The 16,435-nt window shown below is 46.3% G+C and overlaps 1 protein-coding gene across 3 annotated transcripts in view; it reads right to left on the reverse strand.

Moving 5' to 3' along the window:
• Nucleotides 1–16,435, reverse strand: part of KIRREL3 (kirre like nephrin family adhesion molecule 3) — a 741,064-nt gene that overhangs the window by 45,219 nt on the left and 679,410 nt on the right. For 2 of the 3 annotated variants that reach the window (XM_083480502.1, XM_083480503.1), the window contains 3 exons: nt 7,647–7,747; nt 5,797–5,995; nt 2,426–2,461 (listed from right to left, as the gene is read on the reverse strand). In XM_083480502.1, coding sequence (XP_083336628.1) covers nt 2,426–2,461; nt 5,797–5,995; nt 7,647–7,747 — 336 coding nt within the window. The remainder of the gene's footprint in view (nt 1–2,425; nt 2,462–5,796; nt 5,996–7,646; nt 7,748–16,435) is intronic. The other variant, XM_083480504.1, reaches the window with a different exon arrangement.

Consider the following 16,435-nt stretch of genomic DNA (forward strand, 5'->3'; position numbering starts at 1 on the left):
TACATGGAGCCACTACCCAGCCCTTAAGATTATAGAGTGCATGATTTCTTCCTCTGTGTGTGTGTGTGTGTGTGTGTGTGTGTGTGTGTGTGTGTGTTGGCTCCTTGGGCTGGATCCAGATGGGCTAGTCACACTTGGAGTAGACCCGTTGAAATTAAAGGGTCTTCAGTGAGTCCTGGGTCTACTCTAACCTGGATCTGAATCCTTTGTTTGCATATATTTGCTGACAAATAGATTTGACAACAGTAACGAAAGGTCCTTGCCTTATAGAACCAAACCATTGGTTCATCTATTCCAGTTCCATTTATTGTGACTGTGGTGGAGGCTGGTACATTCAGGCAAACAAGGTATTGCCCCACCAACCTCAGCCTGCCCTCAGCCAGCTCCCACCCACCTGCCTTCTTACAATCAATCCCGGGCAGAAATGCCTACCCATTTGTTCATCCTTAGTCTCAGAGTTGCCCTCGCAGAACTCAGTGGGGAGAGGGGGACAAAATGAGAGTTGATTGGCTCTGGCTCTGCCTACTGTTTGCCTCTCTTCTTCCTGGCCTACCAGTCCCAGTGGGCTGACTGGCAGTAGATTTCTGGTCTCAGGCAGAAATTTCCCACATCTTTGTTAATTGAGATCCTTTAAGCGGAAATGCCAGGGATTGCATCTTTAGCCATTTACTGTCAAGCAAACACCCCACCAAAATTGCATCTAGATCAATACTGCTTAATAATAATGGCAGCAGCAGCAGCAACAAGAACAACAACAACAATAAGCCAGAGATTTGCTTAAAGAACCTGGGCAATAAAGATTTTGCCTTTCACACATTTATAGCATTGGCTCTCATCTTTTATTTTGGGAACAGATAGATAGACAGGAGTGCACAACAATGGGTGTTCCCAGGTGGACATGGGGCAGTTTAGTGGGTCTCAGAAGATCACTGCAATGAAGTTGCTCATCAACAATACACAGAGATCAGCGAGCTGGTCTATATTATGGAGGGATAAAGTAGGGTGCAAATGACACTGGAGGGGGTGCAGTACTCACCTGGGTGCAAATATTTAATTCAAGGCAAAGCTGAGGGTGAAAGTTCACCATGTTGAAAAGGTATTGGGTTGCATCCAATGGTAGTTCTAACTCAGAGTAGACCAACAGTACAGGGATAGCTAGCTAAGGTTCATTTATCTCAGTGGATCTACTCTAAGTAGGACTTGGCTGGATACAACCCTTTGACAAACCCTTTGCAATTCCTTGTCCATTCTAAAGAAGCAAGGAAGGCCTACTGACGAGGGATGAGTTGGCATGGGCAACATGCTGCTAGCTCTGAAACATCAGAGGAACACACAGAGAGATCCAGAGGCAAGTGAGAAGATGCTGATGGTGACAGGGTTGAGTCCTAGGTTGAGAAATGTGAATGGAAATAAGAGCCATAAAGAAAGATGGTGCATGATAGAGACAATGGTTTGTGACCAATGCTAGGCCTACTCAGAGTAGGCCCACTGAAGTTAATAGACAAAATGAACTTCGGTTCATTCATTTCAGTGGGTCTACTCTGAGCAGAACTTAGCTGGATGCAACCCAAATGTCCAGAGTGTGCTGTGTACAGTGCGGTAGGGTCAGCCAGATGGAGATAATTGCCGCATATACTGAAATTCAGGGAAATGAGAAGCCAAAGCCAAATGAGAAGTTAGCCAAATAAACCATGCAATGGAACTGACTAAAGAACATGGCCACCTTCATTTCCCTCGGGTGTCCAATCAAGGCCTTGTGGGAGGCACTTAGAGACTGGATGGATTTGGAATGGAGTCAGCAATAAACTGCTTCTAAGATTGATGGGCTCCCAAAACCTTTCCCTGGACCACAACAATTGGTGTCTTTTTCTAAGATGACCATTGCTAAATTATTCATTGTGGGATAAGGATAGGCTATACCAGGAATTTGACTTTGCTACTGGTTGCTGAACATTGGATTGAAATCCAGTTCTAGAGTACAACCGGCAATTTTAGGGCACCAGCATGAAACGGTTTAGGGGTCATGGGCAAATATATGACAGATTGCTACACAGCTGGATTAGCGAAGACATGGGTGTTTTCCAGCTTTAGATCTATGGATACTTTCTCTTCCTAATGTGTTGCCATTTCCCCCTTCATCAAAGCAGCAAGAGTGTTAATTTTATCACGACCCCGTTTAGAAAAATAGGAGGACCTGAGCTTGGAAGGCACCAAAAAGCCATTTCAATGGAATTTGAAAACCAATATGGTATTTCATTCAAATCATTCTCCCTTCCTAATGAGTCGTTTTACCTCCCACAAGCCTCCTTTTCAGGGGAGGGATAACCTAGATGGATACAGCTTCATTGTTTGGTTGGGGTGGTGGTGGTTATAGAACATAGCTCCGGGGCCAGTCATATAGTCACCTTCACTCATGATTCCATACCTGCTTCCATACCAGCTCCTGATTTCATTTCCGTACCTGTTTGAAAATAAAGCAAGTGTCTACAGCCTTGCCAAATCCCAACTGTGCAGTTATTTCTATTTAAAACTTTTGCCAGTTTCTTCTTTTTAAATCATACGATGTATATGGGAGTTCCTCACCCACCAATTCCAAGGGCAGCTGCTCGGGGGTATTTAGAGTTCTCCATTGCAACGTAGCCACTGGAGGCCGGGCAAGTTTCTAGCCAAGAGAGTTTCAAATATGTGCTTTGGTGGAAATCGCTGTGGGGACTTGGCGGCGTAGTCTGGCACCGAGGATTGTCCCTCTTCAGAGCCCCATGTTAAAAACAAAGGACTCCCTGCACATGGAATGTTAGCATATCAGGGGGAAGTGTTTTTAACTTCTCCCTTCAGTTATGCTTTTTAAACACAGGGGCATATCTAAATATGCACTGCCCATCTTGCATTCTGAAAAGGTACAGTCCTGGCTGGTCTGTACCATATGCTTTTATCTGGATGATTGGATTGACTATTAGAGAGGCAGTTGATAAGGTCTCTTGCCTACTCTCTTATTGGTTCAGTCATTAAAAATCAATGTTGATATTGTGTTAATTGTCAGTGATGCGGCACTTGCAGGTTTTCATCCCAGGATTAAATTTCCCCCTTTCCCAGCAGAGCTCCTCTGCAGTGGAGAGCCCCACTCTGCTGGTGGGCACTTGGCAGTCACCCTTTTCTTTATGAGGCGCCCGAAACAATGACCCTGAGTCAAACGGTCTTTAATTGTGCTTTTCTGCATTGTGATCGGCCGAGAACCCCGTGTAGAGCTGCTTGGCGGGAGCCACTCCCTCCACAACACAGAAACATCTGCTAACCCAGACACATTTCTGTGCTTAGGCAGGAGGCAGGAAAACAAACCAGGGAGTTGATCTGCCCTGGATAGAACCCAAGGCTAATTTTAAGAAGTTCATTTAGTTCCAATTTAATTTGGATGGCAGCCTTGCCTATAAATCAAAGCTTGATGAGAGCAATCTACCAGTCTGCCCTAGCATTTAATGGAGAAGGATGTAACTGGAGAGCCTCCAGATGAAGGTCCAGCCTTCCCTCTGGGACTCTCCCAGCCTCTACGCCCTTTTGAGGAGGGGAACATAACCAGGGTTCTAGTCAAAGGGACTGTGCTTTGGGGAGATGTTGGTTACTCTCACACTAAATAGGCTTCATTTGCCCCTAGGGACATCAACCAACAGCTAAGTCTGATTGGCTATACAGGGTCGTGATGTTATCACATCCAGTACATGATCCCTGATTGCTTGGGATCACTTGAGAGGGGGATGAAATGCAGGGAGGGAATGGCCACGAAAGCAGCAGCAAAGTGGGAGAAAGTGACTGCAAATAGTAGTGAACATTCATGAAAAAGACAGGATAAGGTATGTCCCAAACAACTATTTTCAAGCCAAAAAGCAAAGCTGAAATACGTTCAGCCCTAAATCATAACCCCAATGCCCTGAAGCCCTTCAATGTGAAACCATTTCTGCCCCTGTTAAGAGGGAGGTCCTCTCGTTTTCAGTGGTTAAAGCTTACTGTTGGGCGACTCAGCTTAACACTTTAATAAGCAGCTAAGCAGGGTACTCACTAAAGCAGCTATGCTAAGAGTGACATCCCATCGCTATGACATGCTCATGACAGCACAAAACAATGGGATGCAATGGCAGCAACTTGGAACTTCCCAGTCATTTTACTCTTCATTTGGCTTCTGCTGAACTAGTTCCTCCCACTCTGTTCCATTTTTCTGGCATGACAGCATTAAACCCTTCCCAGACACTGGTTACAGATCTGAGCTTGGACTGTAACTGTGCAATGTGCCAAAGGACAGATGAATTAACATGGTTTGGGTTTACTTTTTTCTTTTCATTTTTTGCAACAGGAGACATTAGGCTGGGTGAAATACTTTAAAGGCTTGTTTACTTCCAACCAAAATAACATTTCAGGGCTGAAGGGGGAACGGTTCTTCCCCTTTCCCCCAGTGCTACTGCTGAATTTGGGAGAAAGTATTAAAAAAAAGGAGTAATAGACGATGAGAGGTAAAGATAGCCAACTTGTTCACAAATTGCACAAAGTGCAGTGGTTGCTGCATGCCATGCATTTCCTTCCTTCAACTGCTCCCTCATTCAGATATCGCAATCCTGATCCTCCAGATGATTGTGGTTGAGAATGAGAGACTGTAATGAGTGCTCCTTCCTCCCTTTTCTCCAAAACACTTCCTCATTTCCTCAAACCTTAGTTTGCCATGTTGTCCTTACCAGCAAACTGTGGCTTGCATGATCTGTGCAAACTTTGTTTGAATGGGATTGCACAAACCACAGTTTGGCAGGTACAGTTTGAGGAAATGCTCTACCAAGCCAAGTGAGGGAGGCAGGGAGTGCTCAGATCTGCCACTTGTTCCTTGGTTTGGAGGACTGGCAGCAGGTTATCTGTAACACAGTCTTGTGTCTGCATATATAACTAGAAGTGGAAGAGCTCTGCCTAGTTGTGATTGCTTGTGTTGCTGCCAGTCAGAACAAGCTATTGCATGGGGAGCCAACATGGTGCCTTCCAGATGTTATTGGATCCAAACTCCCAGAAAGCCTCATATAGCATAGTCAAGGGTGATGGAGGTTGTAGTCCAACAACATCTGGAAGGCACCATGTTATTGACCCTAGACTATCCTCAATTGAAGGTGTACCCACTGCAGACCACAAGTTAGCAGCTTCAAAGCCCAGGTAATTTCTTTTCAATCAAAGAAAGGGTGGCTTGTATGGAAAAAAACCCCAATGCACATACTCAGGAAGTGATTGTTTCAGTGTTGTGGAGGTGCTAACCACGAACTGCAGGGTTTAGGGACAAGCCAATGCAGCAGGGAATTCGAAATTAAGCTAATCCTGGTTAAGTTTCTAAGACTGGTACCTTTGCTTCAGAAAGGAAGCAGCAGAAATAAACTTGGATTGAGGTTAACACCACTTAGAGTTGTGCAACATTTTCAAATGGTGCGAGGTTTCTCATGTTGCTGCTCTTCAACAAAGTGCCTCACTGCTTGACGTGAGCACTCAGACCCTCCTTACCATTCTTTGCTGTCTCTTTCTAAGGCCTCTGTCTGATAGATCTCAGCTGCACTGGAGTTGCTTTCATACCTGCTTCCTGTGCCACTCCTGTAATGTCTGAAGGTCAAGATCGCAAGAGAGGACCACATCATGTGGTTCCTTGTCCTTACCCAGCTATAAGTCCAAGCCACACTGGTCTTACATCCTATTTGACATTTACACACCTTCCAACCCCTTCTCTCCATTTCAGCAAGCGGCTCTTTCCCTTCCAAACATGAATGCCGTGATAGCAGTTCCCACCTTGTTCTTTCAGGCGTATGATCTCGGTGTCTGAACCAAAACTGTTCCAGGCAGTGCAGTTGTAAATGGTCTGGAAGTCAGCCCGCACGATGTTGCTGATGGTTAATGTGGAGATTACGCCTTCATCCGTGCTGACGGTCTCTACCGTGTAACGCCCTGAGGTACCTGACTCCAGGACATTCTCCTTCCAGGACCAGGCCTGCGCATCAAAGCAAGCGGGGATTAGCCACCCTCGGTAATGTTCTCTCGTGCTAGAAATTATTTATCAAGTTTTTGCCTTTTACTAACGAACAGAAACATAGAAATCTGATATGCAAAAGTGATTTAGGGGTGGGTTCTGGCATGCTCTGTGAGCAGTTTTTACTTATCCGAATCAGTATGTTCATACGCAAAGGTGAGAGATGAAGACTCTTTCCTGGTTGCCCCACTGAGGGAGGTGTGCTAAGTGGTGATCTGGGGAAGGAGCCTTCTCAGTGGTGGCTCCTCAACTATAGACCTGTCTACTGCCTACCAGGCTATTTTTCTTGTACACACAAACACACACAAATCCCCAGGCTGGGGGAAAAAATAGCCCTGAATCTGCAGTGAGTTTATTTATTTATTATCTGCTGGATCAGGCCAAAGGCTTATTCAGTCTGGCACTCTGCTCTTGCAGTGGCCATCCAGTTGCCCATGAGAAGGCTGCGAGCAGATCCTGAGTTCAGCAGAACTTGCCTCACTTGTGATTCCCACCAACTGGTATTTGAAGGCATACTGCCTCCAGCAGTGAAGAATATAGCCATCTTGGATAGTAACCATTGGAAAATAACAAAAATTAAAAAAATAATTCCCCCCTCCCTAAGATGTACATGGTAACATAAAAAGCTGAGACTGAGAACACAGAATACTGGTAGCCTGAAGAGTATTAGAAAATCATTAAAAACACAAATGAATAATATGAGAATTTAACAAAAACATAATTAGTAACACAGACAGTTATTAGAAATAAATTATTAGAAATTAACCTAAGTTATCTCCCCTCCCTTTTAAAAAAATAGGCAAATCAGAAGAAATCCTTACTGCAGCAAAAAAAAAAAAGGGAAGCATATGCTTGTAAATATGCATTGCTTTTTATGCTGGTTTTATCTGCTGTTTTATTTATTTGTTTACTTGTTTTCGTACATTTATACTCTGACTTCCACTATGGAACCCAAGGCAGCATACAGAGAGTGCTCAGGTGGTCACGCAGGCAGGCAGGCACTGCTCAGACCCAGACCTGTGTAGCTACAGCAAGAAGGTGGCCTCCTGTGCCTTCGGATGCTGTTGAACTACAGTTCCCATCAGCCTCACCCAGCATGGCCAATGGTCAAGGAAGATGGAACCTGCAGTCCCACGAGACCTTGGCTACCCTTGTTCTAGAGCGCCATTCATCCTCATGAAGTTGTACAAGCAAAAACCAAAAAAAGCAAAATAGGCGGTTTGGGTTTCAATTCCCCAAGGTGCCAAACAATCCTCCAAGAAGTGGAAGATGCCTTCCACATTATCCCTTACCTTATACTTTTCTGCTGGATGGAGCTCACAAATGCAGGAAGTCCAGTGTTGGAACCTTCCTGGCTGAAGAGGGGCAACATGGCACCCTCTAGGGGCTGTTGAACACCATCTCCCACCATTCCTGACCTTTGCTGGCCGAGGCTGATGGGAGTTGCTGTCCAGCACATGCCCTTTGATTTGTGCTTTGATTATGCTGTTCTAATATAATGCAACATAAGCTGTCCTAAACAATTTCTTTTGAAGGGCGGGATATAAATGAATGATTCATTTCCCTTGGGCTCTGGCTGCTATTTACGATGCTCAGGGAGGTGCCTACTTACAATTCGGTCCGGTGGGGGCGTGCTGCGGATGAAGCATTTGATCTGGCCTTTCTCCCCGTGAAGAGCGTGCTGCGTCTGGGTGCTGGAGATTATAGGTGGTCCTGTGGAAAGGGCAGAAACAGAGGAAAACGGGGAGTGACATAGTGTTGCATTCCTCCACCTGCCCCTCGCATACACAGGATAGAGCTCACAATCCCATACAGACAGGAACATGGGAGTCAGACCATTGTTCCATTTTGCTCAGTCTTGCCTACACTGACTGGCAGCACCTCTCCAGGCTTTTGTAGCAGGGGACTCTCCCAGTTCTACCTGGAGATGTCAGAGACTGAACATGGGACATCCTGCTTGCAAAGCAGATGCTCTACCACGGAGGCATAGACCATGCAACTGAGAGCAGCACAGAACTCCTTCCTGATGAGAGCTATAGGCTATAGTGGGTAGAGAGAGCTATAGAGGGTGAGATTGCAGGGCTGGCCCTTGCTGAGCTAAACTGAGCTGGCTGCCTCTTGCAAATAAATTTGGATTCTACTAGGTAAAGGTACCCCTGACCATTAGGTCCAGTCGTGACCGACTCTGGGGTTGTGCGCTCATCTCACTCTAGAGGCCGAGGGAGCCAGTGTTTGTCCGCAGACAGCTTCCAGGTCATGTGGCCAGCATGACTAAGCCACTTCTGGCAAACCAGAGCAGCACACGGAAACACTGTTTACCTTCCCGCCGGAGCGGTACCTATTTATCTACTTGCACTTTTGATGTGCTTTCGAACTGCTAAGTTGGCAGGAGCAGGGACCGAGCAATGGGAGCTCACCCCGTCACGGGGATTTGAACCGCCGACCTTCTGATCAGCAAGTCCTAGGCTTTGTAGTTTAACCCATAGCGCCACCTGGGACAATAAATTGATTCTTCTTCTCGTTCTTATTATTTCCCTTGGACAAGTGCCTTTTGGATTTTGCTTGCCTCGGGCTGCACAAGATCCCAGGAAGGGGTCTATAAGGCTGCATACACACCATACATTTAAAGCATAAGGCTTCTCTTAAAAAATAAATAAAAAACCATGGGAATTGTAGTTTACCGCTCACAGAGCTACAATTCCCAGCACACTTAACAAACGAGAGTTCCAACGATTATTGGGGGAAGTCATGTGCTTTAAATGTATGGTGTGTACGCAGCCTAAGAATCTTCCCCTTCTTCCTTCAAAGCATAACTAAGGCTCAAATTGACAGGTGATTTGCTGGGAGCCAGAAGAGGGTGCTCCTGCACAATGCAAGTGGGTCCTTCCACCCTACAGCTCAGGCTAAAAAGACTGCAAAAGATTACCGCTTCCCCAACCCAGTTCTGATCCAGCGTCTTTTGATTTTTGTGTGTGCTATTCGGCTTCTTTGCAGCGGCGGTCTATCTCTGATAAATGCCATGTGGCTGTGTTAATATTTCTATGACTAATTAATCTCATTAAAGGATCAACACTACTCCTCAGGATATTTCTCCTTCCTCCATTCTTAACATCCAACCACAGAATTTTAGTTTAGCAATCAGTTGCATGTTTTCTGCTCCCAGGGGAGGAAAAAAAAAAAAGATCTTCAGCCCCAGGAATGCAACTTCCACACAAGTTTTCTGATGTAAATTTCTTGAAGTTTCAAATATCACACCCACCCACCTGGCATGTTGCATTTGCAGTTGGTGTGGTTTTCCAGTACAGTGGTACCTCGGGTTAAGTACTTAATTCATTCCGGATGTCCGTTCTTAACCTGAAACTGTTCTTAACCTGAAGCGCCACTTTAGCTAATGGGGCCTCCCACTGCTGCCGCGCCGCTGAAGCACAATTTCTGTTCTCATCCTGAAGCAAAGTTCTTAACCCAAGGTACTATTTCTGGGTTAGCGGAGTTTGTAACCTGAAGCGTATGTAACCCAAGGTACCACTGTATACTGCCAATCCAGCCCACTCACTGGAAAAGGGCTAGCCTGCCTGGGCATGTTGCAAGAAGGGATGAATGAATCTGTCCCTTTTGGTTCTCCCAGTTTCTCCTTCCAATAGTAAATTTGGTTCTTCACGTTTGTGAGCAATTTGTGATTGTTATTATTTTTTAATCCCCATAAAATTCTCCAGCATTTTAGTGCAAATTTCTTCTTATAAGTACATTTTTGAATACAATCCATTATTTGCTAGCAATTTCTCCTAATACGGTGCAATTTTGTAAGTCACTTTCACTGGTAACTTCCCTTGGCATGCTCACTTTCCCCTGCTAACTTTCCCAGATCTATGAATTTTGTTTGGTTGCAGAGAATTGCACCACAAAATTTGGACCAGTGCAAATTTTGAAGGCCAGCTGGGGATTCAGTTCTATTGTTTTGGAAAGTAGGAATTTGATAAGTTAGGCCTTAAATGTGAACGGAATCAAATTTATCTCTCATCCCAAGCTGCAAGGGACGTTACCTTGGAGACTGGGAAGCTGTTGTTGCAAGAGGAGAAGGGAGGGGTAGTGGGGGGGGGGGAGTCATCCAAAAGTGGGAAAGAGGTGACAAGGGAAAGAACAAAGACCACTTCCCCAACCCCTTTAGAAAAGCATGTCAAGGGAAGGAATAGGACTACACTATTCTGCCTTGATCAGACCCCCCTGCCCTGGAGCACTCTGTCCAGTTTAAAGATACTGACAAGTTGGAATGTGTGAGGAAGATGATCAAGGGCAGACATAGGCAAACTTGGCCCTTTAGATGTTTTGGGACTACAATTCCCATCATCCCTGACCACTGGTCCTGTTAGCTAGGGATCATGGGAGTTGTAGTCCCAACACATCTAGAGGGCTGAGTTTGCCTATGCCTGATCAAGGGTCTGAATACACTGGTGGAGGAAGAGGAGTGCGGGAGGGGGGAGGGAGAGCGCACCACCCCCGACAGTGCAATCCTGTTGGGGTGCTATTGCGGCTGCTCCCCGCCTGCGCTGGGTGCCACACCTCTGCAGGCGGCATGCCCTGCCCCCAGGACACATGCCATGCTCCTGCGAGTGGTGTACCACACCCCCAGGATGCACGCCACGCCTCTGCAGGTGGTGTGCCCCGCCCCCAGGATGCGTGCCACACCCCTGCGGGTGGCGCGCTCTGCCCCCACCTGTTCTCCACCCCCCCCCGGTGCTGGAGCATGAAGCTCCGCCGCTGTCTGGATACCAAGCCTTATGAGAACAGTGGAGAGAGTTTAGCCTGGAGAAGACTGAGGGATTATCCTCACTTCCTCTTCTGCCACTGCTTTCCGCTGGAGAAAACTGCTCTTTAGTGCTCAGTTGGGGCAAACAGCAATTCAAGTTATTTTGACCACCTGGACTCGTGCTTTGTAGGCATGCCACAAGCGGAAGCATGAACAATCCCTGAGAGGTCATACGATAGCCACCTTCAGATATCTGAAAGTCTGTCACAAGCTTAGAATTGCAGAGTTGGGAGGGATTCCAAGTCTCATCTAGTCCAACCCCCTACAAAGGGGGAATGCTTGTTTTCTGCTGTTCCGGAAGGAAGGACGCAAACCACTATATTCAAATTACAGGAAACGAGATTCTGACTAAACGTTAGAATTTTCTGGTAGCAAGAGACAGTGAAAAGCTGGTGGGTTCTACTGAAGGCTTTTAAACAGAAGCTGCCTGGCTATTTGTTTGGGATCTTTTGTTGATGGATCTCAGCGAAAACTCTCTGCTACCGGCTGCTTAGTCTGTGTAGTCCAGGATGACGACTCAGGAACATAACTTGCTGAACAGTAACTTGATTTGTATTTGCTTTTATTATATACAGACTATAGCACAGCTTTTGTACAAGTTACTATATACACAGACTCGATTCAAACTCTACACTCCAACTCCAAACTACTGCGTCATGCTGCTTAAAAGGGAAAAGTTTTAGCCAATCGCCACCTGTTGCTAGGCTTCCCTATCTTCCAAGCAGACTTTCTCACGTACCCTAGCTTTACTTGGCATCTTGCCAACTCACTAATTGTCCACTTCAAAGCTGCAGTTTCTCACAAACCTCAACATCTTTAGCTGTGAATTCAGCACTGCAGGAGGTTAGACTAGATGACCCTTGGGTTTCCTTCTAACTCTACAATGCTGATTCTATGTCCCCCTTTTTTGGTATAAAAATGACCATGGAGAGAGATTTCTGTGGGGATGGGGGTGGCAACAGCACAAGTTTTGCCCATGTTTTGTCATGCCCCTACCACTAGGTTAAAAAGGAGAAAGTTGCAGGATTTTTATCAGGCTGATATTTTTTAAAAAATAATGTTTCTGCCTTATGTAACCATGATCTCTAGAGAGTGTCTGAGAACAGAAAAGGGATTAGGAATCAAAGAAGGATGCGAATCAGACCCTTGACCCCTTGAGAAAGCATTATCCAGATTTTGGGGGGAGGACCATTTTCAACCTGAGAGCCACCTTCCCTTCTGGGCAAATTCCTGGGGACCATGTGCTGTGGGTGGGCGGGGCCAGAGGCAAAAGTGGGTGGAGCAACAAATGTGAATTTCACCTTTATACAGTAGGCTAGGTTCTGCACACACTCCCACTCCCTCCTGTGTCCTCCACCTAGGCAAGCAAGAGGTCAAGGACACATTCTAGCCAGCAGAATGATTTAAGGAGGGCTTGGAGCAGGGCAGGCGAGGGGAGCAGCCTGTGGGATGTTGGGAGGTTTGGAGAGCTGCATTTGACCCCCCGAGCACCTCCATATTTAATCTAGGTGAAAAGGCTCTCCAGGGTTTCAGATGGGAGTCCTTATGGCCATTTCTGGAGATGCCAGCTGTGGAACCTGGGATCTTCCTGTGTACAAACCACATCCTCTGTCACTGAGATGCAGGCCCCTCCCTGTTAAGGGGAGCAAAGAGCAAACAGAGTAAGGAGAACCGGGTGCCTTCAATTTTGGTAGTTGAAAATATGTGGCTTATAGAAGCAGCGGGGAAGCTGTGGATCTCCAGATTTTGTTGTACTGCACCCCTTCTATTGCCCCTGACCATTGGCTGCACAGGCTTAGTTCAGCATCACCTGGAGGGCTGCAAGGGCCGCATCCTTGGCTTAAAGGGATAGGACAAATGAAACAAGTGTGTTCCTACTCCAGTGCAATCTTTGCATGCACACATTCTCCTCTCCCATCAGTGCTTCTGCTATACAAACCCTTCCACTCTGTTCCTCTGCGGACAGTCAGTGCGGGGCAGAGGTTAGTGTGTGTGTGTGTGTGTGTGTGTGTGTGTGTGTCCCAGGTTCAAATCTCCACCTGGCCATGAAGCTTTCATGAAGCCAGTCACTACCTGCCAGCTTAGCCTACCTCACAGGGTTGTGGTGAGGATAAATAGGTGTTGGAGAACCATGTACACTGCTGAGAGCTCATTGGAGGAAAGGCGGGCTGCAAGCAAATTAAATGAATGAAAAGCAGCATGCTGAGGGGTCCGAGGAAACATAGCTGGCAGTAATTCACCTGAAGGAACTCTGTGGAACAAATGAGATGAGAAAAAAACTACCAGTCAGGCAGCCTGAGTGCAATTATGTGCCCCCAGTAACTCTTGGCGCATGTGTGAATGCACATGGAGGGAGTATAGGTTGCCTCTGATGGAGAAACTAATTGTTGGAGCATTTGTGCATTGAAACCTCAGCTTCTCTCTTCCCAGGAGCGAATTGGCTGGGAGCTATCTCTGAGGGAAGGAAGGGGGAAATCCAGGAAGGAAATCATTTCAGGGGAACAACAAAATAGCTGGAGACATAATTGCTGTCTATTAGCCCCCTTCATTAAAATAGATTTGCATTTGCATGAGTGGCTGTGAGCAAGGAATGGAAAACAATGTGCTACCAACCCAAACTCTCTCTGTGTGTGTGTGCTGTATTTGGGAGGGCAAAGGCGGTTTGCTTGCTGGTATGAGGAATGAAACAAGGGGGGGCTGTGCACACCGTATCATGTCTCTCTATCCGCCCCCACTTTCTTCAATCTAATGTTCTACACAATTGTTTCATGCTAAACTGAGTGGGAAACAGACCTGGCTGACAGCCTAACATCCCTGCATGCCTAATACACTTGAAGGACTGGTGCAGCAGGGAATTACCAAGGTAAACATTTGTGTTGTGTGCCTCATTCATAATGAGGAGCGTTGGTCACAGAGCAAGAATGGAGTGAAAAGGGAAGCTGGCACGAGTGTGTGTGGCACACTCTCCTTGCTGCTTAAATGTTTAGGTCCTGCCCCTTAATCTTAAATGTCGGTGGGCTGCTGTGGTATATGAAATGGAGTAGGGGAAAGCCTTCTCTATGCAGTTAGAGGTGTTCCCATTCTCTATTTATTATGTCACACACTTGAGGGCTAAGAGTGCTGGCAACAGTAGGAAAATGGCTCAATCTGAATCCCTGCTTTCCTTCCAGAATCAGGGTGAGAACCTTCCTTGCTAAACAAAGCTGCAAACCTGAGTTGTATTCCTGACAGTGGTGACTGTTGCTCACTGGGACTGCAAGGGCAGAAGGCAGGAGGACCAACAGTAGGTGGCGCCAGAGCTAATGAAAAGAAGAGCCAGCTAATTCTTGCTTTGTCCCTCTCCTCCTCCCTGCTGAGTTCTACAAGAGGTGATGCTAAGGCTAAAGAGGAGGAAGCTGGTAGGCCTGGTCTTGTTGTCAGAAAGAAGGTAGACTGGTGAGGTTGGTGGGGAAATGCCCCCTTTGGCCTTCACTGATTCCATCCTGGACTGCACCCTTGTTTCTGATGTCTGTATTTTATGCAGTGATAAAACCTCATGCAATTCACCAGTCCTAAAGAATCAGACCATCTTCGGGATGTGCTGTCAGGGGCTCGATAAGAGTGAAAGAGCAGCACTCTCCATGCCAAGCCACAGCAATTTCAGTGATGTGGTGAGCATTTTCATAATCAAAAGGAAGGGATTCAATTCCACCCACACCCTGCTAACAAAGTAGATTTTAAATAGCACCAAAACAAATGGATTTGGGATGATTATATTGCCCCAGGAGTTCAGCATCTGTGAGGCTTATCACCATGATAACAGAATATGACATAAGAATGATTTCTGAGAAAATGAACAGCCCAGTGGAGGTAATAGACATTTTGCAATTCAGGACTGGAGTCTGATTCCTCAGTAGGCAGTGTTGGTTAGCAAAGGATGCCACTCCCCTCACTTGCCAATTCTGTGCTGAGTATTTGGGCAGTGTTGCTATGGATATAAATGGTGGCCGTATCGGCTGCAACTGTTTTTCGAGCTGCTGTGTGGATAGTGTCGTAATACAGCTCAGCCACAAGGTGGCACTGTTCTTAGTACGATTTGGGTGGGAACAAAAGTTCCCTGCTCAGTCTTGTTTAAGAGGCAGAGAGAGGAAAAGTTATTGTCTAGCTATTGTGTGTCTTTTAAGTCTTCCATGACAGCTTTGGTGCCAATTTATTTATGCAGCCCCAGAGGCTCAAACAAAATGAAAGGCAGGTTTCTGGTTTCAGGGACTTTTTCTGGAATCAAAGGGAGGGTAGAAAGTTCCAGGGAGAATGGGCATCTGACTGAAAAACATGTTTTCCTATGAAACAACTGCTAGCATCTTGAGGAAGGACATTCCTTTTCTTTAGTTGTTGTCATGCAGAAAAATATATATGCCACATCGGCACAATCTATTTAAAGCACTATGATAGCACTTGAACAGCCATGGCTTCCTTCAAAGAATCCTGGGAACTGTAGTTTGTTAAGCATGCTGAGAGTTGTTAGGAGAATGGGGATGCCGGGATCTCGATGCTTGAGATAAAAGGGGCAGCGCCAGTAAGGGGTTGTGAAGCAAGGTTTACAAATTAACTACTTCCCCCTTGCCAACTTTGGTAACATAAGGAGTCTATCATGCAACTGGGGATATGGGCTGAGTAATGAGACTGCAGCAGAAAGAGAATCTCCAAGAACCTGAGACTGAAGCATGGATGGCTCAGCTGGAGTGCTGATAACACCAAGGTTGAAGGTTCAATCCTTGTTTGGGACAGCTGCATATTTCTTCATTGCATTGATAATAAAAATAAAAATTATTTATACCCCGCCCTCCCCAGCCAAGACCGGGTTCAGGGCGGCTAACATCCAATATAAAACAATTGATCAAAATACAACTTAAAAAACAAGATTAAAATGCAACATTAAAACATTAAAATGCAGCCTCCTTTCAGTGGAAACTCAAATCAAAACTTTTTGGGGGATAAAAGCGTCACGTCTTCACCAAGGCCAGCTATCCAGACTGGTCCTACATGGGCCAGAAAAAAGCCAGGGAAGTCCCCAAATAGGAGTTCCATCACAGAAGGAGAAAGGAATAAGCAAAGAGGGGGAGGGAATCAAATTGATTCCAAGCCAAAGGCCATGCAGAACAACTCTGTCTTTCAGGCCCTGCGGAAAGAAATCAGATCCTGCAGGGCCCTGGTCTCATGAGACAGAGCGTTCCACCAGGCCAGTGTTGAAAAGGCCCTGGCTCTGGTTGAGGCTAATCTGACTTCCTTAGGGCCCGGGACCTCTAGGGTGTTGCTATTTATGGACCTTACGGTCCTCCGTGGGGCATACCGGGATAGGCGGTCCTTAGGGACCCTTCCAACTCTACAGCTCTATGAATCTCAAGTTTGATGGAAATATGCAGGCTGCTGGACATAGAGGTAGCTCAAAATAAAGCTTAGGGCAGATAAATGAACATTGGTGGCAGGTGGCCATTGGAACTGGCAGGAGCGGAAGGGAGGGATACCAACAGTAGATGCAGCCAGAGTCGGAGCCCGTGATAGGCAGAGCTAACTAACTGCAGTTTTGTCCCTGCCCTCCTCCCTGCTAAATCCTACAC

This window comes from Podarcis liolepis (assembly GCF_965112155.1).
Source record: "Podarcis liolepis genome assembly, chromosome: 16".
NCBI classification, from domain to species: domain Eukaryota; kingdom Metazoa; phylum Chordata; class Lepidosauria; order Squamata; family Lacertidae; genus Podarcis; species Podarcis liolepis.